The 23884-nt window shown below is 35.9% G+C and overlaps 4 protein-coding genes across 4 annotated transcripts; 3 read left to right on the top strand and 1 right to left on the bottom strand.

The window, feature by feature from the left end:
* Positions 1–2964: 2964 nt before the first annotated feature.
* On the bottom strand, positions 2965–7058 carry LOC130723580 (serine carboxypeptidase 1-like). Its single transcript, XM_057574687.1, has 8 exons — positions 6666–7058; positions 5859–5966; positions 5360–5634; positions 5013–5267; positions 4764–4870; positions 4571–4657; positions 3577–3682; positions 2965–3247 (listed from the first exon to the last, which is right to left on the bottom strand). The coding sequence occupies exons 1-8, from the start codon at positions 7045–7047 to the stop codon at positions 3101–3103; spliced, it is 1467 nt and encodes a 488-aa protein (XP_057430670.1). The 5' UTR covers positions 7048–7058; the 3' UTR covers positions 2965–3100.
* A 2495-nt stretch (positions 7059–9553) lies between these two features.
* On the top strand, positions 9554–10544 carry LOC130726575 (uncharacterized). Its single transcript, XM_057577872.1, has 2 exons — positions 9554–9739; positions 9834–10544. Exon 2 carries the CDS (start codon positions 9890–9892, stop codon positions 10538–10540), a length of 651 nt encoding a protein of 216 aa, XP_057433855.1. The 5' UTR covers positions 9554–9739; positions 9834–9889; the 3' UTR covers positions 10541–10544.
* A 2650-nt stretch (positions 10545–13194) lies between these two features.
* LOC130723002 (5-methyltetrahydropteroyltriglutamate--homocysteine methyltransferase 1-like) lies at positions 13195–18055 on the top strand. The gene is made up of 12 exons (XM_057573910.1): positions 13195–13372; positions 14155–14508; positions 14786–14873; positions 15085–15212; positions 15290–15681; positions 15759–15922; positions 15993–16073; positions 16165–16331; positions 16418–16523; positions 16646–16896; positions 16987–17188; positions 17397–18055. The coding sequence occupies exons 1-12, from the start codon at positions 13254–13256 to the stop codon at positions 17763–17765; spliced, it is 2421 nt and encodes an 806-aa protein (XP_057429893.1). The 5' UTR covers positions 13195–13253; the 3' UTR covers positions 17766–18055.
* A 1575-nt stretch (positions 18056–19630) lies between these two features.
* LOC130725474 (double-stranded RNA-binding protein 1-like) lies at positions 19631–22746 on the top strand. Its single transcript, XM_057576698.1, has 6 exons — positions 19631–19973; positions 20550–20663; positions 20820–21055; positions 21181–21400; positions 22265–22360; positions 22459–22746. Exons 1-6 carry the CDS (start codon positions 19706–19708, stop codon positions 22716–22718), a joined length of 1194 nt encoding a protein of 397 aa, XP_057432681.1. The 5' UTR covers positions 19631–19705; the 3' UTR covers positions 22719–22746.
* The last annotated feature ends 1138 nt before the right edge of the window (positions 22747–23884 follow it).

Raw genomic sequence — 23884 nt, 5'->3', positions numbered from 1 at the left:
GGTCTTTATTCTGCAAAAGATTTGATCAATTATGTACAGAATGTCAATTGAATTTATATCTTATGTAAGCTATGATATTGAGGGATGCTAGCAATATGTTTGACCGTTGGTTAGCAATGAGGGTGATCCTAAGTTACTTGTATTCATTCCGTAAGTTTCTATGCCCTACACTCATCTTGTGTTGTTATATACACATGCTAAGATGGCATGTTTGGAATATAGTGGGTGGATATAGTTGTCAATTTAGTAATTATGCCATAGTTAATTTTCATTTTTCAAACTACTTCCATGTCAATTAATGGCCTAGAAGTTTGAATAATCTTTTCAACAACATAACATCTCTATGTTTGTTCGTAGATATTGGAATTAAGTGAGATTATTTTGTTTACTATTTTGTCTATAACTGTTTCACCCTTTGATAAATAGATATGAAATTTATATTATATTCTTAGTTGCTATTGAAGTATGATATTGGTGTACATAATGCCAATATGTACGAGAAATAATAAAAAAATTATCAAGTTAATTTTCTTGCTTATTAAAAATAATTTAGTTATATTTGTGTTTTATTAGACTTATAATTTAATTTCTAACAAAAACTATAAGTTTTTTTAAAAAAAGCTATAACATTGTCATTGTATTGAAGTTATATTGGAAAAATATGTAAAACACATTTATTATACATATTAAAGGTCATAATCGGTTTTTTATCACCTATATATTGGGAAAAAAATGTAAAACACATTTGTTACGTGATTATCCAAGTTTGCGAGTTAATTTATTCAGTTTAATAAACTCAGTAAATAAATATGATTAATCGTAGAATTGCTCTTCCGTGCATCGCACGGAGACAGGCTACTATCCTAGTGAGAATGAAGTGGAGCCGCTTCATAAAGTTAAAGGGCTTGACTCTTAAATTCTCATGAAAAGGATATGTGGCACAAGGCCTTATTGAATGTGTCAAATTTAAATTCTTTTGATAATACCGAGATTTCATGTGTAAGTTATGCACACTTGTTCCATTGAATAGTTGGTTCAAAGCTTGTCTACCAATTTCTATTCGGGATGAGTGGAACCCATTTCTTACTAAGTAATGGTTCAAATCGTGAGATACCATTATCTGAAACCATGATATTTCTAGAAATATGGATTTATTTATATTTTGTAAATGGTGGGGGATTGTGAGAGATATTTCCAAAATATATAAACTTGGAAATATGTATTATAGTTAATGGTTATAATTATTTGTGTTCGAAACTATATAATAATATACAAAGTGATCTATTGGATGTGCAATGTGGCATCTACATGCATGTTGATGGTTCAAATCCTGGTTACTCCTTTTTTCGTGAATTAATGGAAATAATGCAATTTTATGCAAAAAGTTGCACCTGGTGGGTTCGAACACGCAACCTCCCTTGAGGGGGCGCGACCCAAGTGCATGGACGTGTTTGCCAGATGAACCAACATAACTATTGAGAATATATTCCGAACATTAATATAATAATGGTTTCTGAGAGATCTCTTCAAAAAGAGATGTTCCTCTTCCCCAATGGATATTAACATCTCTATATAAAGAGATACTTGGGCAGAAAAACACATAATTCTGATGCACGAAATTGGACTTCCTTTTGGTCAATTTCTCCTCCATTTACTATATTCTAAATCATCTTTCACTTCACTAATGCATGAGTGAAGTGTGGAAATCATACTTCTGTAAACTATTATCAAAGATACGCTTGGTGTGTTAGTGCAAACCACATCAAGGAATTCAAAGTATACTGAAGGGAATTCGCCGGTTTTCTCACTTGCATCCAATACACAGTAATTGGTGGGGGCGAATTGAACCTAAAGGTTAGTGCTTATGCACGCTTTGAATCTTCAAGTGCTTCCGTCGTCAACATCTTCATCAATCCAAGTGTTGCAGCATCTTCCCCAACAGATTATTTCCCAACATTAAATTATATTTGAGTTTCAAGAATAAAAAAAGTAAATGTGTATATTTTTATATTATTAAATTAGTTTTGTATAATATTTTAAATTATGGGAATAGGACTAGTGTGGAATACAAAGCAAAGCATGTCTATAGGAATCAAGTGGTGAATGAACATGTCTTTTTTTTCTTCATTGTCTAGGGTATTTATAAGATCAGATCAGGGTTGTATCTTTTCAAATACACATGAAGAGAGAAATAGATACAAAAATTTCACATGAGAGAGTTCTTACATGTAGAGGATCTTGATCCACCCCCCAAAGTCATTTTGTTAAGGCTGCTCTTTAAGTTGAACATTCACTCTGAGAGTGAGTTTCGGGTTTCCAAACTCAGGGGTACAATAAACCCTTATGTGCATTTTAGTGTGTGTTTGCATTGTTAACATGAACGTTGGTTCGCTTAATGAAAGAATTTCTCGAAAATAGAGATGGTAACTACGAGGTGCCCAAACAATCATTCAAATGAAAATCAAACCGAGCCTTAGCGCATAATTGCTAGTTAACTTTTATAGAAAGATATAATTAAGGACTTGCAACAATCATCAATGAACCCCAAAGGATGGAGCTTTCCAACATGTTTTAATCTTCTTACAATCTAATCGTAAAAATCAATTATCAGAAGAAGCATGAGTAGATTAAGGTACTAGAGAATTGATTGAAGGAAAATAAACTGATCCAATCACACTATTGGTCCATCAAATATGAAATAAAAAAACAAGCATGAAAGTGAAATGTTAGAATATAATATAAAACCATTAAAGTGACTCTTACCCAACAGCTTAAGCTTTTGAGATTAAGTAGTTATTTGACTGTTGGGTAATAGTCACTTTAATGGTTTTATATTATATTCTAACATGAAACTTTTTTTGTTTTCCTAGAGAAAGGAGAGAGATTGTCCTTGAAACACTGATATAATTAAGCAAGGGCCAATATTACCATACACATAATGAGGGTACATGGAATACCAATTAGTTGTTGTCTTGTTGATATGTAACAAAACTTTTAATTGAAACTGAAACTTTTATTAGAATACAACCACTAGATTTTGCAACAAAGTGCATTTCAGGGTCTTAGATTCTGTAGGGTCAATACACAGGTCATGCATTTCTTAAGATGGAGGAGGAGCAATGCTTTCAGTGAGGAATGAGACTATCATAGTGAGAGCCCGTGCTGGTTGCCAACTTGGAACCAGATGTCCTGCACCTCTCACTGTCACAAATTTCAGCCCTTTGTATCCCACCACATATCCTCCAATCTGTAATAATCAAAAGTTAATCATGCATTCATGCTCCCAAAAAAAAGTACTACTTGGTCTAGAAGAAAAGTCCACAATTTTACCAACGGATTATAAATTTTAAGCAACATTTGTACTTTTTGTTGTTCAGAATCTGTATATGAATGGTTGACACAAACACATTCACCTTGATAGTTTTTTGCTGTCTACTTGGTATATGTATATGCAATTTTATTGAATAATGCATGCATGTTCAACATTAGTTGTGCATTTCTAACATGTAGATGTTCTTTGTCAATGAAAGGTGATGTAAAAAGTTGAAAGGTCTTATAAATAGACTAACTAATTACCTCACTTCCAGAATACCATGGACGCCAAGGTTCCTGGATAGAGAGCTTCAGGATGTTGATTGCATATCTGGAGGATGTTACAGGCACCCTTGCATCTGTATCACCACTGTAGGAGAACACATTGATCTAAATTTAGGAGTTGAGATATAAATAAATAACATAAAGTGCAAACATCTCATTAAGCTACAAGAGTGAAAGAAAAAACATGAACTCAAAAACAAGGTTATGGATAAGCTAGCAGAGCTTTGCCCTTACAACAAGATTTGCATGGTGGACTATTTGGGTGTTGGGCCCAACCGGGTAACTAAAGCAGGCCTGACCCAAAGAGACGTGAAGGTTAGCAAGGCTTCGTCGCCAAGGCTTCTTTGACTCCAAGCCTTGAGGGGTTGTGAAACAGTTAGGGCGTTGGGCTGACCAAGTCACTAATTCTATGCCGGAATCTTCACAGGCTGACCAAGTATTTAATGACATGAGCCAGTCACCCACAAAGAAAGGCGTCCAGATACATACCCCCCCCTCATTATTAGGTCTCATGAATCTTCGTAATGTTATTACCTAATCCTCGCTCCACCCCCCTAATGTAATTACGTAATCTTCGCTTTCTTCATTAATGCAATTTCCTAATTCCCGTTGTCCCCGTTAATAAAATAGCGTGATGTGCTCTCGGTCACCTTTAATTGTAAGTAAGGGAGACATCAGCAATAGGGGCTTCCTCAAACCATAATAAGACATGTTCATTTGCTGAGAAATCCTAAGGCATTGCTTCATGTTGACCTACGTACCATGTTTTAGGGTTTTACCGTGAACACATAGAACTCAGAATAGTTAAGAGTTAAGACTCCTACAGGCTCATTCATAAGTAAAAATGAATAACTAAATAACTATGAATGTTTTTTACTTTAAAGTGTATATGTTTCCTTGTTGATTTTGTGTATTCAACTTGTCATAGCAATAGCATAGTTTAATATTGATACTTAAATGAAATTGAACTTGCCTGTATATCCACAAGTTAATGTCACTGGCTATGAGATACTCGATGATGGGGAGGATGGTAATGGGGCTATCATTCCAAACAGAACCACTGTCAATTGTTACAAAAAATTGCACATGCTTGGTTAGCTTAGTATGATAGTCATGTATGTGTCTAATAGAAGTATCTTGCAATTTCCTAAATCATTGTATATTACCCGCAATGGGTCCAATTTGTTGGTTTTGCATGAAGAGCCAATTGAACCTCTGGCCTATTTAGATAGGCAATACCATAGTAATCAGAACATGGGTCAAAATCGTACACCTGAAATTGAAGGGTCAAAAAATCAGTTGAAAGTTCATAACTCAAGTTGGAAACATCTTGGATCAAAATTGTTGTCACAATTGAAACAATTTTGGAGTAATTCAAATTTTAACAACCATGTATGCAATATAGGAAAACTTACAGAACCAGTTGTTCCATTTTTCAGAGAAGGGTCATGACACAGTGGTGCATAGATGTTATAGAAGTCTATGTTTCCTTTCTCAATTAAGGCTCTTCGCCGCGCATTGATGCATATTGATGATGAAGGATTTTCAGAAGCAAAGTCGCAGTACTTCTCAATCAACTCATGGGTTTGATCTGAGTTCAAAGCATGAGTCCAAAAGTAATCATACAATCCCTTTGAACCGGTAGCATCATCAATCCAAGCATTCCCTATCTGAAAATTTTCAGGCCAAATCATCAAGCTGTTAGAAAGATGAGATGGTAATTGATGCAATGCAGACATCAATTAGAGAAAATTGCACATACAACAATGCCTTTGAGGTTAATAATGGTTTGTTGATGTAATTTATTGTTGACTATAATAGTGTATGCAAGCTGAGGCACATAGTGACCAGCATAGCTCTCTCCGGTTATGTAAAAATCCCTGGTTTTGTACTGTGGAAACCTCTCTAGCCAGTTGATGAGGAATGCATAGGCATCAATGGAAGTAGCTTTATCTCCTGCTTTGTCATAGTCTGAAGTAGTGTTTGAGTAGGAAAAGCCTACTACCGCAGGAGATTCCAGGAAAAGCACATTTGCCACTGCATAGTACACCATGAAAATGTTGATAAGGTATGATCATGTCTCAGAAATGCATCCCAAAGATCTAAAGTAAATATAGTGCATGTTTGGAAACCCATCAGAATCAATTATGGGGAGAAGCTTCTCTGAGTTGCTTATCGCGTTAAGAATTGATTTTGATAAAAGAGAAGTTGATCCAAACATGCTAATAAAAACAATTAAATTATACTCATAACTGTCTCACCTTCATTCCAGGCATATTGGTTACGATACAGAGTTTTGCCATCAGGGTTGATTCTGAAGGGTCCTAGCTCTTGAAAGGCCCCATACCCCAGTGAGGAACAACCAGGTCCTATGAATACAAGCATTATGTTGTCAGAATCATTAAATCAAGTGGTAATGTTGCAAGATTTTCAACTCAAGATGCTCATTTTTACTGGCAAGGCATGACCCTGTTACTTTCTATTCAAAGGGAAAATAGCATCAATATTCAAGTGATATTTTTATGATTCATTTCTACTTTTTGGTCTAATATTGGTCTTCTCCACAAGAGACAATTTTTTTCGAGCCATGAGCATCCACACTACATTTTAGTGGAGCTAGCTCTTCCGTGGGTTTTTTTTTCTCCATACAGAAGACTCGGATCTGAGATCTTGTTTAAGAGAAGTCAAACATGCACAACTGGAATTAACCATCTGGTCATGATTATTACTATGAAAAGTTAAGATATGTTATCTATTAAATAATAATTAACAATCCATCAATTCTTATTATCTTATCTTGTTCAATGTTTTAAATTGTCTTGTACAGGTTCCATCAATTCTTATTATCTTGTTCAGTGTTTTAAATTGTATCTTGTACAAGTGACTTCAAATATAGCCCCATCAGTCACATTTTCTTACGATTTGTCACAATTTTAAGACTGAACATGACCATAATTTAAAAAATGGATCCTCAATGACAAGTTATACATAAAAAAGTATAGATAGGAAAGACACGTAACAGCACATATAAGTTCCAAGCATAAAGCAGTTTCTGAGTTTATTTTTACCTCCATTAAGCCACAAGACCAAAGGTTTAGTTTTAGGGGAATATGGAGACTCCACAAAATAATAGAAAAGCTCTCTTCCAGCTTCTGCATCAACAGTGACATAGCCTGCATATTGGTCAAAATTCACCCCATAGGGCTGGCCAGGCAATGCCACAATCTTATCACCCTGCATTAGCCCCTCTTGGGGTGCAACATAAGCTGCATTAGAATATGTTTTCAATGCATCTTCCTCTTCCCAAGAAAATGTCATAGGACGATTTTGTGAGCTCTTGGAAAGAATAAGGTCATCAAGTTTATCAGCCTGATGATTTGCTTTTCCCTGGGGAAAAATAACCAAAAGACTCAAGTTGAGTAAGCAAGCATAAAGAGAAAGCTTCTTCATCTTGTTCTCAACTTGAGTTCTGTATCCTAAGTATTCCCCAATTTATAGACCATGAAGAGTTGTATAGAAATGTTGCAACTGATTTTTTGTGCTTGCAGGCTGTGAAAAAACAAGAGATAGATTACACTAGTGTTGACCGATGACCATGCATTGATCAGTCATTAGCCGGCTGATTTAATTTGTTTTACTTAAATTGATAAAAAAATGGATTGTCCTTGTTTCCCTTATTCTAGAACTATATGAACAATTTAACACTTCATGATTATTGACATCTTAAATAAATGGTATGACAAACATTTTCCATCATCTATGTGCTTGTTTTTCTTCAAATTCCTGATAAAAAAAATTGGAAAATGCCTTCAACATCTCAGAATAGAAAGACACTTTCCAAGTTACTAAAACGATGTTACCCAATCACTAAGATGGTTTCTATAAATACTTGAATATTCTTCAAAGATTCTGAGATTTTCTTTCTGGTCTAGCTAACTTGAGCATCAGTGTGTCTTTTATAGGTACCCGTCGTCAAGGGCGGAGGGAAGCAGGGACCAACAAAGGCCATGTCACTATCCTAGCTTTTGCAGAATTTTGTTAATATACTCCTATCACATGCCCATGGGAATTGCTCATGTTTTGATCATGGCCTAAAGTGATGTTGGGTTAATCCTGTGTGGTTGAGATTGTGAAAATGAAATATCTTTATTACAAATTATAGGTGCTTTGAAGATACTTGATCTAGATTCTATTTTGTGGGTTGGAATATACATGTGACTCTTGTAGATGTTGCTTTCTGGTTTTTTTTATCTAGATGCAATTTTGTAGGTGAAAGGCATGTGTCTCTCTTGTAAATATTCCATGTTGGTTTTTTCACATGCAGGCATGTTTTTAGAAATGTGGTGTTGTGGCCAAATTAAAAAAAAAGTGTTTGGAGTCGCTTTTGTTTATCTTTAAAATGTTAACACATTTTTTACACTTACACTAAGAGAGGTAAGAACAAGAGAGAGAAAAAAATGAAAGATATGATCGGAGATGAAGAAATAGATATGAAGGAAAAGTGAATGAAAATGAGATGAAAGATAAAGTGTTGTGTGAAAGTATCATAACTATTAACTTTGAGTGGCAGATTGTGTGGTGTTTGATTTTGATCCTCGTTGAAGCAAAGTTTCATTAACCCTCCCTTTGAGTGAAGATGAGGTGTTGAAAAGAGAGGTCGAAAAAAAAAAGTAAAAGATGTGATTGGTGATATAATTAAATGAGAATGATATGTAAAAAAAAATTCATATTTAATATATTAAGTTACTAAAATTTATAGCAAATAAATAAATTTTGCATGTTAGAACAATTATAAATGGTCATGAACCCCATAAATTTAAAATGTTGGCTCTGTCACTAACTAGCATGAACATTGTTATCACCACCTGGAGCATTCAACCACTGTCCATTATCCCTGAAAATCGAACGTATTCATCGTTCTATTTCCTTCTTTTTTTACTACATCGGAAAACTAGTGTAAAACAAAAGACTAACGAACAGAAAATCGATCCCTCAACTGGAGGATCTCTAAGTCCCTAGGAGGCTCCTCAAGCACACATATTGCTATGGATGGAGAAGAAGCTCCTCTCTTTGCTAACCAATTCACTGACTCGTTGCATTCCCTACTGAAATTCACCAAAGAGACCACCCACTGCCGCTTCAATAAATCACAGATTTCTTCCAGAATAGGCATAAATTGTCGGCTGTCTTCATCTGTTAAGGACTTAAGGCTGCCAAAAGATCTCTGAAATCCACATTGTGTTCTTCTGGTAATATTTGAAAATTTTAGTATTAACACATTGAAAACTTTTTTTCCTTTCCTTTCTCTTAAACAAACATAATAAGAATTAAAATATCCCCCTCCTCCCCTCCATTAGAATTCTTCTCTTCCCCTCCTTTTAAGTTTTAACCAAACACACTCTTGCAATCCACCTCAAGCTTCTCTTTCTAAGTTTTCAGGGATCCAATAATCACTTAAAATGGTCACCTAACGTAAAGAAATCTCAGCCCGTGAGACCCACTTTTATGGTAACATCATTGTGTCTTGATCTTGATTGTTTAGCTTCCTGCTTAAGCACACTAAAACACAGCCCTGCCTCACCAACCCCACCAAGTGAAATGATCATCACCACCTGTCTTTTAACGATTCTGAATGACTAATGCAAATGGTCTTTGACCCTTGAGAATTGAGGAAGAGAATATTCTTTTTTTACGTCAAAATAGAAATCTTCATTGAAACTGAAATGTCAAAACATCAGACTACAACCGTTAAAACAGAGGAAAATTCCCCACCCAAACCTCATCTCCAAGAGACTACTTAGCTATTCTATCAAACCAAAAGTTTATTTTTAATTGGATTTAGTAAAATTAAACTGCCTATAACCGGTAATAAAAGTACAAAGTCATAAAACTGTTTGTCATCATATATGCATGCATCTAAAATTTATATCTATCACTCTATAAGTATGAGGCGCAGGCTACCACGTCGTCTTCCATAGCGACGTCCCCATTGCCCGCAAAGCTTTGGCAAAGTTTTTGGAAAACTAAAGCCCTTCCGAGGTGCAAAGATCTTGCTTGGTGTGTGTGTTGCCGTTAGTCTCTATGGCGGAAAGGAGTGAACAGTGACCCATCTTGCCCTTTGTGTGGTAACGAGTTTTAAACTGTAAGTCATCTTTGGTTACAATGTCCAATTTCTAAATATTTTTGGTTTGCTCACCCGCTTGCCTTGCGTTTGGATAATTTTTCCATTGTTGCAGATTTTCTATTGCAGTTTTTGGTGGAAGCTGATAGTGATGTCGTGGCGAGCTGCCAAATGGCTTCTTGTGCTTTATGGGAAGCGCATAACAAGCTCATTTTCCAGGAGGTTCCGTTTCGTTGTGAGGCCGCAATTCAGCGGGCAACTTCGATGTCACAGGTGGATGTTTCGACGGTGGATCCCAGTGCTAATGGTCCGGTGCACGACGCCATTTGGAGGAGACCACCGCGGGGAGTCTTCAAGGTTAACTTTGATGGGTCTTGGAAGTCTGACTCGGTTTCTGGTATAGGAATGGTGGCCAGGAACCATGACGGCTTAATCCTTGCTGCTGCGGCGGAGGTTGTGGAGAGGCCCTCTACGGTAGTGGAGGCGGAGGCCTTAGCTTTCCGGTGGGCGATTGGTTTGGCTATTACCCTTGGTTTTAGACTGGTTTTCTTTGAGACGGAATGTCTCACTCTTTTTCATATGTGGAAGAAGCCTCTAGACGGGAGGAACTACTTAGCCACAATTCTTAGTGATTGCTTTCAGTTGAGTCGTTCTTTAGATTTTGTGTATGTTGTTTTTATTCGCCGTTCAGGTAATGTTGTCGCTGACTTTTTGGCCAGGAATGCCTCCTCGTACGCCGGTTTGGTGTGGATAGAGGAGGTACCACCTGAAGTCGATGTTTTTGTAACCGCGGACATTTTGACTTCAATGCCTCCTATTTGATTAATGGCAGGTTCTTTTCAAAAAAAAGTATTTCTATCTCTGTTTTTAAATCCCTTATATCCAAGATACTCATTTTTACTTATAGATGATGATAATTCTAGTGGCAAGGCGTGACCCTGTTACTTTCTATTCAAAAGGTTATTTCCATTTGCACCAAAAAAAATTCCCTAATATCCAAATGGGAATTATCAACATTTATCTTCCATCTTGAGGGAGTATTAAAACATAAAATTGTTTGTTTCTCTGTTATTGAGAAATGAGAATCAGTTAATGGTAGCAAGATCCTGGGCATACAAATATTTTTCTCGTCAATTTTAATATTCCAGTTTATGAGGGAAAGGGACAAGGTTTTCGAAATAATACATGAATGAAATTATTGAGGACGATGAATCTAATTCACGACTTAAATTTTGTTTCTAATGTTGTTCAATTTCGCGTTCTTCATCCATCTTTTCCAACAATATAAAACTTGGAGAGAATTGACATGATATCGACAAGAATTGGACTATCTTTATGATTGTTGCTACATGAGGAAATGTAGGAAATTTATGTGAGCATGCATAATGTGACTCTTACCTATAAGAGGACATGCTATAACAAATTTCCCAGCCCTTGGTTAGTTATGTTGTGAATGTTTTGTTGGTTTTAAGTTGAACCTAATTGAAACTCTAAGGAAAGGCCAAGTTTCATTTCACATTTTGTATTTTTTTTAATGGACATTCTTAAATTTCAACGGATTGAATGTAGTTTCTGCATATGGGTGCTTGTGATCTCTGCCCTTTGTGTTTTACATATACCGAAGAATACCTCCAACCCTTTCGTGATTGTAGTGTGGTGCTTTCGTCCTAGAACACAACTTTGATGGGGGGTATGAACAACGCCTTTTTTGGTGCAGATTGGGAATCTTGGGTGGTTGAACACAGTTTTCATGAACAACGCCTTTTTTTGGTGTTGATTGGCCACGCTTCTTTGCCTATCTCTATCCGCGATTTGGCATATGAGGAATGGCTAGGTTTTTAGTCGAACTCGCCTCGCAGTTCTGCCCGCATTTGGTCCCTAATGAAATCGCTTGGCATGGAGCAGTTGGCATTGGTATCTGCTATGAGCTTCACGTTGATTGATGTCCAAGGGCAGCAACGTGGAGTTTTCGATTGTATCCTAACGAGGAGCATGAGTACTGGATGGACTAAGCCGGATTCGGGCTGAGTTAAAGTGAATGTTGATGGTGCAGTTAGCAGCAAGCTTGGTTCCCATTGTGGGGGCGTTATTTGCAATGCTGATGGTTTGTGGGTGAAGGGCTTTAGCCGTAATCTTGGCGACATATCTTCGATGAATGTTTTCCTCACTGAATTGCTGGCGGTGGCAACAACGGTTGAGCTGGTTGTGAGTTTGGACCTGTCTCGTGTGATTGTCGAAACTGATTCAATGGAGGTAGTTCGCTTGTTGAACTCGCGCGACACAAGTTCTCACCCGGATGAGCAGGTTGCTTTGAGTATCCTTCATCTTCAAACCGCTCATGGGGCTCTTATTTTCAGCACACGTCGTGAGAATCCAACTCCCTGGCAGACTACTTAGCAAATGTTGGCCTTGATCTCCAGTATGGTGAACACTAGTTTGATTCCCCTTTTGGTGAATGTCACTCTCTTATGTTGAAGGACAAATGTCCTAGGATTCGCCCTTCTAGTGGCCCTCATCAGCCTTAATGCTTGGGGTTTTTGTTCCCCTCCTTGTAACAAAAAAATGTAGTTTGTATTGAAAGCAAAACATGCGAACTCAATGGCTTAAACTTTATTAAAATCTTTAGCTTTGTTTGAATTGATTTAACATAATAGAATAAAACAAAATCGAATATAATGGAACACAATGAAATAAGACGAAATAAAATGGGATATCATTTGGTTGTTTGAATATTTTATGATGTATTGAAATAAATTTATCACTTCATTATTTAAGTAATTGATAAAGCAGAATGAATTTTGATTTTTTATATTCCTATATTACTCATACTTTTAATACACTACCTTAGGATTGAAAAGTAATTTTTTATTTTTAATAGTTATGAGTGTCTTCATCTAGGGATTAAAAAATTGTTCAAATGAAACATAAAACATCTCCACCTCATCCTGGCCACCTCATTCCACTCTTTACCATCAATCTAAACATAACCTTAAACTTAGAGAATGATTTCATTCGCACTCATACCAAACGAGAAGTAGAAAGATGATAGATAAAAATTATATTCGAGCCAAGAATATCCAAATTCTAGTGGGATTAGCTCTTCCAACTAAGTTTTTTTTCCATATACAAAACTCAAACCTATTACATTACTTAAGGAGAATCAAATATGTACATTTTCAATCAACCATTGGAAATATGGAAGTTATATTTTTTTTTGGTATATCGGAAAGATAAATTGCAACAATCAAGAACGATCCCTGGACCTCCCCCTTACCCAATTCATATGTCTCTCACCTCCTACCACTTAACCTATTCTATACATTCATGGAAATGATATTGACAAAAAGAAAGAATATTTAATAGCCCAAATTTTTTATAAAAGTGCAAATTTCTGAAAATGGAAGAAATTCATAGTAATGAAAAAGAAAAGAAAAAACAATTGATAATATAAAACGAAAAGACAAATTTCACAAGTCAGATATATATAAGAAGAGAGAGGAACACTGAATACAGAGAGAGAGAGGTGCGAATATAAATGAGCAGAGTCTCGTTTCAGTGTCTCACGCCGTTCACATTCTCACTCTCCACTCTCTCTTTCTCGCATAACTCACGCTCCTCCTTTCTTCGCTTCTCTCTGCGTGCTTCTTCTACTCGGTTTGTTCTCTTCATCTTCCTATCTCTTCATTTTTATCTTTTTTTTTTGTCAATTTTTTTTGCTCTGCCATTTATGTTTCCACCAGAAAAAAATGGATTTTTCTGAGATTTAATCTATGCCCGGAAATGGGTTTTCGTGTTCTGAGCTTGCCCTTTATGATTTTTCATTTGGGTGAACTTCAAAATTTGATTTTGATGCTCTTTACAGGTTGAATTTGATGTTCACATGTGCAAGTTAATATAGTAAAAGTTGTAATTTGTGGTGTGTTGAAGTTGAGGATTTTTCTTAACTATATGACTATCCTTTTGAAGTTATAATTTGTAATTTATGTTAGTGAGACATTTCTATTGCTATTTAGAAAATCATAGGAGTAGATTTTAAATAATTAATTTGTTATGTATCCGTATTTGATACCAGCAGTTGGATATCTATCGGTGATCTGGAGATGGGTTCAATTTATATGCATAAATGACCTTTCTGATATTTGGGGTGAGGTTTTGATTTCAATTTCAATGGTCTTTTCATCCATCTTTCCTTAACACTGTGTGGGTATGCCTAATTGTGTTTATGATTTGTTCTGCACCAATTTCTTAATTAATATTGTACTTAGTGGATTTATTTGGCTGTATTGAGCCAATAGGTTTCTGTGAAATATCAACACTGTACTTTCATTATTTATGCCATCATTTGAAAAGTGTTTAATTGTATCTATAATTAACATTTTATAACTTAATATTGAGTTGGTCTTAAAGTATTAAAAGTTGTGTGTTTGCAATTACAGAGCGATGGCTTCCCACATTGTTGGTTATCCCCGCATGGGACCCAAGAGAGAGCTTAAGTTTGCCTTGGAATCCTTTTGGGATGGCAAGAGTAGTGCTGAGGACCTGAAGAAGGTTGCTGCAGACCTTAGGTCAGCCATTTGGAAGCAGATGGCTGAGGCTGGAATCCAGTATATTCCTAGCAACACCTTCTCATACTATGATCAAGTATTGGACACAACAGCCATGCTTGGGGCAGTTCCTCCTAGATATAGTTGGAACGGTGGGGAGATTGGCTTTGATATATACTTCTCCATGGCAAGAGGAAATGCATCTGTACCAGCTATGGAAATGACCAAGTGGTTTGACACCAACTAGTAAGTAAATCCCCCCTCCCCCCTGAAGTATTTCTTACTATTTTTAGCTATACATATAATTTAATCAAATAAAGTTGAGGAAAGGTGTAGGTTAGAGTATGAATGAAGATTTTGATTCATGACTGAATTAACTGCAGGAGTGTATGTAGTTGATAATCTGATATACGTTCATCACTGTAATTAAATTTAAACATATGAATACTACTTGAATTTGTCTGTTTGGTTTGATATTTGTGAATTGTCATGTTCTAACTAAATTATTATCTCTTTGCTACAGCCATTTCATTGTTCCTGAATTGGGTCCAGATGTTAAGTTCTCCTATGCATCACACAAGGCAGTGGATGAATACAAGGAAGCCAAAGCTGTAAGTTTAAAGATAGCTTTAGCATGATTATCTTAAATTTGATTTGAAAATTTTAATGATGAACTACTGAGACTATGGTCTTCGAAGAATCTTCACTACCTGACTAACTACAGAAGACTCGCCTGGGAAGAATGCTTATTACAAGAGAAAAATATTATTTTGAATTGTTTCACTTGCTGATGCTTACAAAGTGCTTCTTTCTTAAATGCAGTTGGGAGTTAATACCGTTCCTGTGCTTGTGGGACCGGTATCCTACTTGTTGCTGTCAAAACCAGCTAAGGGCGCTGAGAAGTCATTTTCCCTTCTTTCCCTAATCGACAAGATCCTTCCTGTCTACAAGTATGGCCTTCATGTACAGATGTGTTTTTGAATCATATATTAAATTTCCTTTAATTATACCTTGTAATATATTGCAGGGAAGTTGTGGCTGAACTAAAGGCAGCTGGTGCTACTTGGATCCAGTTTGATGAACCTACCCTTGTCAAGGATCTTAATGCTCACCAGTTACAAGCATTTACTTATGCTTATACTGAGCTAGAATCACCTTTATCTGGTTTGAATGTTCTTATTGAGACATACTTTGCTGATGTAACTGCCGAAGCATACAAAACACTCACCTCTTTGAAGAGTGTTACTGCATATGGGTTTGACCTTGTTCGTGGAGCACAGACCCTTGATTTGATCAAGCAAGGATTTCCATCTGGAAAATTTCTTTTTGCTGGTGTTGTTGATGGAAGAAATATTTGGGCCAATAATCTTGCATCTTCTTTGAACACCTTGCAAGCGCTTGGGGACATTGTTGGGAAGGGTACTTATATTGAGTACTTTTTGTGTTTGTTGATATATAATCTGCACATTAATGTGATTTATCATTTTCTTTTGCAGACAAAGTTGTGGTTTCCACATCCTGTTCTCTACTCCACACTGCAGTTGATCTGGTGAATGAGACTAAGTTGGACCAAGAGATTAAGTCTTGGCTTGCATTTGCAGCACAAAAAGTAGTTGAAGTAAATGCCTTGGCCAAGGCATTTTCTGGACAAAAGGATGAGGTACATCTTACCCATGAAGGCTTTATGAATCTTGATATTTTTCTGCCTCTTATTGCCTCTCTTTTTGTAGGTTTTCTTAGCTGCGAATGCTGCCGCCTTGGCCTCAAGGAAGTCCTCCCCAAGGGTGACAAATGAGGCTGTCCAAAAGGCTGTTGGTGCTCATCAGAATTTCAATTTGGTTATCACTGTATTTGATAAATTTTACGCTAGTATAGTTCTTAAAGTTTAGTTTCTTTTCTTAGGCTGCTGCTCTGAAGGGCTCTGATCACCGTAGGGCCACTGAGGTCAGTGCCAGGTTGGATGCTCAACAGAAGAAACTTAATCTTCCCATTCTTCCTACCACTACAATTGGATCTTTCCCTCAGACTGCAGATCTTAGAAGGGTTCGCCGTGAATTCAAGGCCAACAAGTGAGCATCAAGTCTTCATCTTCACTTACAATCGATGATTTTTACATTTTAGTACTTAAATTGCTATATTTCTACTATACCAATAGGATCTCTGAGGAAGATTATATCCGTTTCATCAAGGAGGAAATTAACAATGTTGTGAAGCTCCAGGAAGAATTTGACATTGATGTCTTGGTGCATGGAGAGCCTGAGGTGCGGAGCTGATATTGGTTATTATTAATTATTAAGTAGCTCAACAAAGGCATCTTTCTTGAGTGAAAATTTGGTTCATAATTTCAAATACTTATTAGTTGGAATTTTTTTTTCCAATTCAGAGAAATGACATGGTTGAGTACTTTGGAGAACAATTATCTGGCTTTGCTTTCACTGCCAATGGGTGGGTGCAATCATATGGATCCCGCTGTGTCAAACCACCTATCATCTATGGTGATGTGAGCCGTCCTAAGCCGATGACCGTCTTCTGGTCTTCAACAGCTCAAAGTCTGACCAAACGACCTATGAAGGGAATGCTTACTGGGCCTGTTACTATTCTGAACTGGTCCTTTGTGAGAGATGACCAGCCTCGGTATGCAAAAGAACTTTAACGGCTACCTTGCTGGTTTAAATGTTTTGCTGGATATCAGTTTCGTTTAACATTGTTTATTTGTTATTTTAGATTTGAAACCTGCTACCAGATTGCTTTGGCTATCAAGGATGAGGTTGAGGATCTTGAGAAAGCTGGTATCTCTGTCATCCAGATTGATGAGGCTGCTCTGAGAGAAGGTTTGCCTCTAAGGAAGTCAGAGGAGGCTTTCTATCTAAACTGGGCAGTTCACTCATTTAGGATTACCAACTGTGGTGTGAATGACACTACCCAGGTTCACTTTCACTTCTCTGACTCCAGGAGCCGGTTTGCATACAGGCCAAAGAGCACTTGTTGGAGATTTTCTATTAAATAATGCATTAGATAAGCTCCAATAAGTTCTCTTTGATCCACACCCAAACGGGCTCTAATCCTCACTAATAATTTGTCTTTCTTATTTATTGGCTTCATTCTCAATATAACTATACGGTGCTGTTTGACAGATTCACACTCACATGTGCTACTCAAATTTCAATGACATTATTCACTCAATCATAGATATGGATGCTGATGTGATCACTATTGAGAACTCGAGATCAGATGAGAAGCTACTGTCAGTCTTCCGCGAGGGAGTTAAGTATGGTGCTGGCATTGGTCCTGGGGTTTACGATATTCACTCACCTAGAATCCCGCCCACAGAAGAAATTGCTGACAGAATCAACAAGATGCTTGCAGTTCTTGAAAGCAACATTCTTTGGGTAAACCCGGATTGCGGCCTCAAGACGCGCAAATACACCGAGGTTAAGGCTGCTCTCACCAACATGGTTGCCGCTGCCAAACTTATTCGCAACCAGCTTGCTAGTGCCAAGTGAGTTGTTAATGGGCCAACAAAGTCATATGTATGTGAATATGTGATAGGATGAGCTAGAGTTGGATAACTAAACGCTTTATGTCTCCAATAATGTCTTGTGACAAGATTTTGTCCTTTCTTCTAGCACATTACCTTTTGTGCAGTTGTGCTCTTTTTATTGTAGGTATAGGTAATTAGGTACGTTTTCCAATATATGAATCTGCATATGAATGTTGAATAAGCTGTTCTATTATTAGTTTATTAGGGTTTAAGTTTTGTTGGAGAAGGGGATGATGCTTTCTTTTCTTTTCATCTTTGGAGTAATGCTATTCTGATGCTCAAGTATCCCCAAAAAAATATTTATTGCCAGCAAGATAGACACACTTGCTGGCTACAATTAAAAAAGCTGTCCTCTTTTACTGGATTTGTGGTGTGATGTGAGTAGCTTCTAGTCAGTGAAGTATTTAAAAAAAAATGTTTTTATCCCTTAAAAATCAAAATATAGTGTTCTTCTCTTTTTTAAGTTTGATGTGATTTTTATATAATAGCGTGTCATAATTTATACAAAACGTACAAAAACACTATATATGCATCTAATCCCTAAATCACACACACAAAATAGATGTTGGCCGTGGGTAAAAGTGACTTTTAATAAAAAAATTCTCTTTTTCTACTACTTATTATCAATATCATTCTTTGTCTTCTCTTTCTATCATATCACTATTAGACAACTTAAACAATCTACTTTATTTCTCACTTTTTTTGTCCGCTTCTCTCTTTTTCTTCTAATACAAACAAAGCAAGCAAGTACTTCACTTTTATTGTGATAAAAAAAAATGGTTCATGTGCCACAAAACTCTACAATTTGTGACGGTTTTTAATGGGCACAAATTGCAGGTGTTGTGTGTCTGTCAATATTCTGGTTTACACAAATAAGCACTAAAAAAAATACTATCTATGAATAAATTTATCATAATCTACTAGATGTAAGAAAATTTTATTTCATTCTCTCAAACCCGAAACAAAGGAAGAGAGTTAGGGACAAAATATTAATATGAGGGAACATGAGAGCGTTTCTTTGAGAGAATTGTAATGTAAAATTTACTATAATAAAATAAAGTGATTAGAGGAAATGCTCTTATGCATTTTTCATAAAAATTGTATGAAGTGTGCATTTTAGTAAACAAGTATTACATAAGTGTTTATTTGTAATTTTATTGAAATAGTTTTTTCCTAAAAAAAGAACTCAAATGAGTTTATAGATATGTATAGTATTATTCATAATAAAAAGACATCTTTTTTAATTACAAAAGGTTAGAAAAACAATTTCCCAAATCAAGTCATGCTCAGAAATGAGTTTTCACTTTTTCACTTTGGGTGTGGATTGTGGACTCCCAATAAGAATAATGCTAACAACATTTTTTTCTAAGAATCTCTTCTAAATATTCTTTCATTGATTGATTGAAATTCACGTAGAATTCATACGAAAAATTTGTCTAACTATGAAATTCAATAACCAATAAATATGAATGAGACTATGAGAGTGTTTCACAAGACCAAAGTCTGGTCAGACACAAACGTAAGACAGCATTTGTAAGTTAAGAACCAAATAGTAACTGGCAACAATAACACATTCTGCTTCACGCAGAAAGTATTTCTGAATCTGCAGAAAATCCAAACACAACAACAGCGTGAGCCTCCTCCTCATTGGTCTCTATAATCACCTTTTATATAGAGATATTGCTCTTGCCATTACTCTATTCACTTCTTTGTCACCATTTACATTTTGGGTCAAGAACAGGTGAAAAAAGATCTTATCTTCTTAACCAAGTAACTCTATATGCACAAGTTGTTGACACTTGACAAAACTGTTCTGTTTTTATTTACCAATGCTTTTAATGGAGCTTCATTGTTTGTGTTTTGTTTTGCTGTGTGTGTGAAGGACTAAAACTGAAAAAGAAAATGTACAAGACAAAGCTACAGCAGGTATGCCACCAGAGACGGTGGAGTTTGCCCAAATACTCTGCCAAGAGAGATGGTCCGGATCATATACCAAGGTTTAAGGCCTCTGTCATAGTCAATGGCACTACCTTCACTTCCCCTGGCGCCTTCAGGTCCTCCAAAGAAGCTCACAACCAAGCTGCAATGGTTGCCTTCCTTAGCTTTGTTCCTGCTCCACCTGGTACCCCCATCTCTTTCTCTTTATGGGTTTTGTTTGTTTCAGGGAAAAGTTTCTTTCTTTTAAGTTTTTTTTTTCTTGCTTGGGATGATAGTTGTTGAAAGTTGAAAACTTGAAATGGGTTCTCTGTTTGTGTTTGAGTCTTTGGGTGCACAGATAAAATACACTCATAGCTGATTGATTGCAATTTTTGTAGCTATTTTTTTTATCTATTGGAGTTTTTAGCTCAGAGTTGTATACTTTTTGAGTGAGTATGAGAGAAAAGCCAAGTGACATTTCAAGTTGATTGATCAGTAATGGATGATATATGTTCTGGTGTTGTTTCATGTTTGAAGGGTTTTATGTTTTTAAATGGGTGATAACTTCTTTGTTCTTGGATATCAGGACATTTTCTTTTTAATCTTCAAAGATTTCATGATGGATTAGGAATTAATGACACTATTTAAATAAATTCTGTGAGAAAGTTTCTTGTGCTTTACTATTATTGCCTTGAACTGACAAAAGGATGAGGAAAGCAATAAGATTATAGGAACTAGTAATGTTACATCAATTTCATAGGCTAGAAGTTATGGCCCTATACTTATACATTTTTACTCCAAATTTGCGCTTTGTATTGTGACTATCTAGGTTCTTCAACACCATCAACTGAAAATGATACTGAAGAAGAAGTTGAAGCAGAGAAACCTCAGAGCATTTCCACTCCAGCACAGTCTCCAATCAATATAGATGGTGAAGAAAACTGTTTCCTCATTCCCTTTCCTGTTTCCTCATTAACTTTCGATATCTTTTGGTGCTAATTTTCTAATGAAGAAAACTGATACTTCTAATTGATTGCTTTAAGTGACTATTTTCATTTTCCCTTTCAACATATTGCTAACATTGGCAATCAACATATAGATACGGTTCCTTTGGGCAAAAGCCATCTGCAAAACTATGCCAGAGGGAAGAATCTTGATCCACCTATTTTTACAGTTAAAACTGTAGGGCTGTCTCATGACACTCACTTTAAGGCTACAGTTGTAGTTGATGGAAAATCCTTCGAAAGCCCTGCACTTTCCAAAACTATCAAAGGGGCTCAACAGGCTACTTCGAAAATGGCCTTGATGTCATTGTCACTCGACATCTTAAAGAAGGTAATTCTACTTGTAATTCTCCTATTTTTATTTTTTGGATGATTTAAAATCATCAAATTGATAGCTAGATGTTTAATGTTGGACAAAATTATTAATTTGGATTTGTATGTATCCTCCTTATGCAGGGTGGCTCTGGTCCATTTAAGAGTTTACTGCTAGAACTAACACAGAGGGAAGGCTTCTGCAAACCTATATATAAAACTATTCAGTCTAGTTCTTCTCATATGAGAACTTTCTACTCAACTGTGGAAGTAGAGGATGAGGAATTTCATGGAAAGGCGAGTAAATCCAAGAAAGAGGCAGAGCAGGATGCTGCTAAGATTGCTTACATTGCTTTAAATGAGTGTAAGTTGATTTTCCTTACTCAAATTTATATCTCTCATTTGCTTTCAAGCATAAAGAACCACACTGAGGGAAAATTTACCATATCACTATAAGTTTGACCCTGATTTTTGTGTATCAGAAAGACTCAAAAATATTGTATGTGTCTAGTCTTTCCTATCCATGCATAGCTGTACATAAGTGCTTAGGTGCTGCAATATTTTGAGTAGAGCTTTGAATATTTGTATTTACCTTTCTACTCATATATGGATGTTAAAAGACAACAACATTTTATTATCTAGTTGATCGAAATTAGAGGTTTTTCATTTCCTCTAAGGCATGGCATAATCATATGGGCATCAACATTTTGTTTCCTCCATTTACAATTATCTTAAAGAGTTCTCAATAAAATTGCCACTATGAGGTTAAAAGTTGATCATTATTTTGCCTGCTTGTGTGTTTTAGATATTACTTTACATTGATGAATTGAAAAGATTATTTTGAAATGATACATGAAGTGGTAAACTTGAAATTGTTAGGCGCATGAAGCTGCCTTGATGAATTTGGGGAGGTCATTATGTACCCTATAACATAGTTGGTTTCTTTTGAAAAAAAAAAGATAAAAAATATTGTTTCTTTGGAACTCATCTAATCTAAAGAAGATTAATCTCCACCCCTAATCTAAAGGAGATTAATCTCCACCCCTACACAATGACATTATTTGTGATTGCATTTTAAGGGTGGAAGATTAATCTTCTTTAGTTTGCCAATTTTTTTTTTCAAAAGGGACCGACCATATTTTACGGTACATACATTGGCCTCCCTCAACACTATGAAGACCTAATATGTATTTTACTATAATTAAACCATCATTTGTGCCATGCGCAGGTGGACTTCACAAGTATACTTCCCTTTCTTCCTATCTCAGAGAAAATAAAGCATTGCCATCAATTCACAATTATATGGAGACCCTCAACCATGAAGGTTTGTTTCCTCAACTTTATAGCCAAGATCATAGCTTGCTTATGAATACTTCTTTAAATCACTATGGAACATTTATTTAAGTCATTGTGTTCTAACAGATGAACTTATGGACCTGGACTTTAATGACACATTACCTTCTAGTGTCAAAGTCAGCAATGAAGAAAACAACCCATTTTATCTACAGTCCACTAAGAAAAGCATGATGAGCAACAAGGCAAAGGCTCCTGAAACAAGTAGCTACCTCCTCTGCAACAAGTTCAAGGTGTATACATCTTACCCAAATGTAGCACTTCCTGAGGGGACTATAGTGCTACCAATTAGTGACAGTAAGTGGATTGCTGCTGGAATTTCCAAATGAGAAAGACAATTGATTTGACTTTGCTATAAGTAGAAAAAACTAAAACTCTTGATGAGTTATTTATAATGGAGGCATTACTATTAACAGCTTAAACATGCTTTTACATTCAAACGTCTATGGTATAAAATATGAAGTCAAGTGCTAATTGCTAAGTCAACCTTAAGAAGTATTATTACTTTGGAACTTGCCAATTTTTTGCTAAATACTTCCAACCTTCTAAGTCAAAAAGTTGAGGATCAAGATAACTTCTTTCTCCTAGTAAGACCGAGTCTTTGTATGATACATGTGAGAGACATGAGTTAAGGACCTTCTAAGAAGAGATCTTTATCATGCAATACTTGATTGGTTGCAAATCCAAACTTAATGTAAGCACCAAATATAGGGATTACAATTCATTAGATGTATAATAGGTTTTAAAACACCAATGTAAATTATGATAAATTTGCGTATATCTTGAAGATATCTTTAAAAGTTTTTCTGATTCGCAGAAGCACGCACACAATTGTATGCGACAAAACAGAGTCTTCCACTTAATCTCTCATTTCTTACAAACTGACTCTTCGATGGAGCACCAAGCCTAAAAAACGTTAGAGACATGTATATATATATATATATAAACAATAACTCTAATTTCCATCCATCATAGACCCTAGGTCACTTACTTAAGCCTACACCATAAACCAACACACTTATCGATTGGACTCGAGCCCAATAAATATAACAATTATATGGAAATTCCCAAACCTATAATGGATCAAATAATTACATGAGTTTTGAGGAAAAATATCAAGATATTCATTCAACCCGTTTTTAAAAATCCAAATCCACAAATAATAGAAGCCCAGACCTAGAAAGTTCTAACGCCAAAATCATGATAGATGCAGCTAGCGAATAGCGATTCTAGAATCTTTGAATAGCAAGACTCCCAAGAAAGCACGAAAATAAAAGAGATGATAACAACTACTCCCTCTGTTGCATAATGATTATTATTTAAGGTTATGACGCAAAACGTAAGATGACAATTATTAATGATTGTTCAATAATTGTGCTTAAGTTGTGAGATTGTTTTATGATAAGTTCGTCATAAATTTGGCAAATTGTGACTTGTGGTGATTGTTTATTATTGATTTTTTTTGTTAATTTCATGAATTTTGAAGTTGTGACTC

This window comes from Lotus japonicus, chromosome 6, assembly GCF_012489685.1.
Source record: "Lotus japonicus ecotype B-129 chromosome 6, LjGifu_v1.2".
NCBI lineage: Eukaryota > Viridiplantae > Streptophyta > Magnoliopsida > Fabales > Fabaceae > Lotus > Lotus japonicus.
Note: the sequence above shows the minus strand (reverse complement) of the source record. Positions and strands in the feature narration are given on the sequence as shown.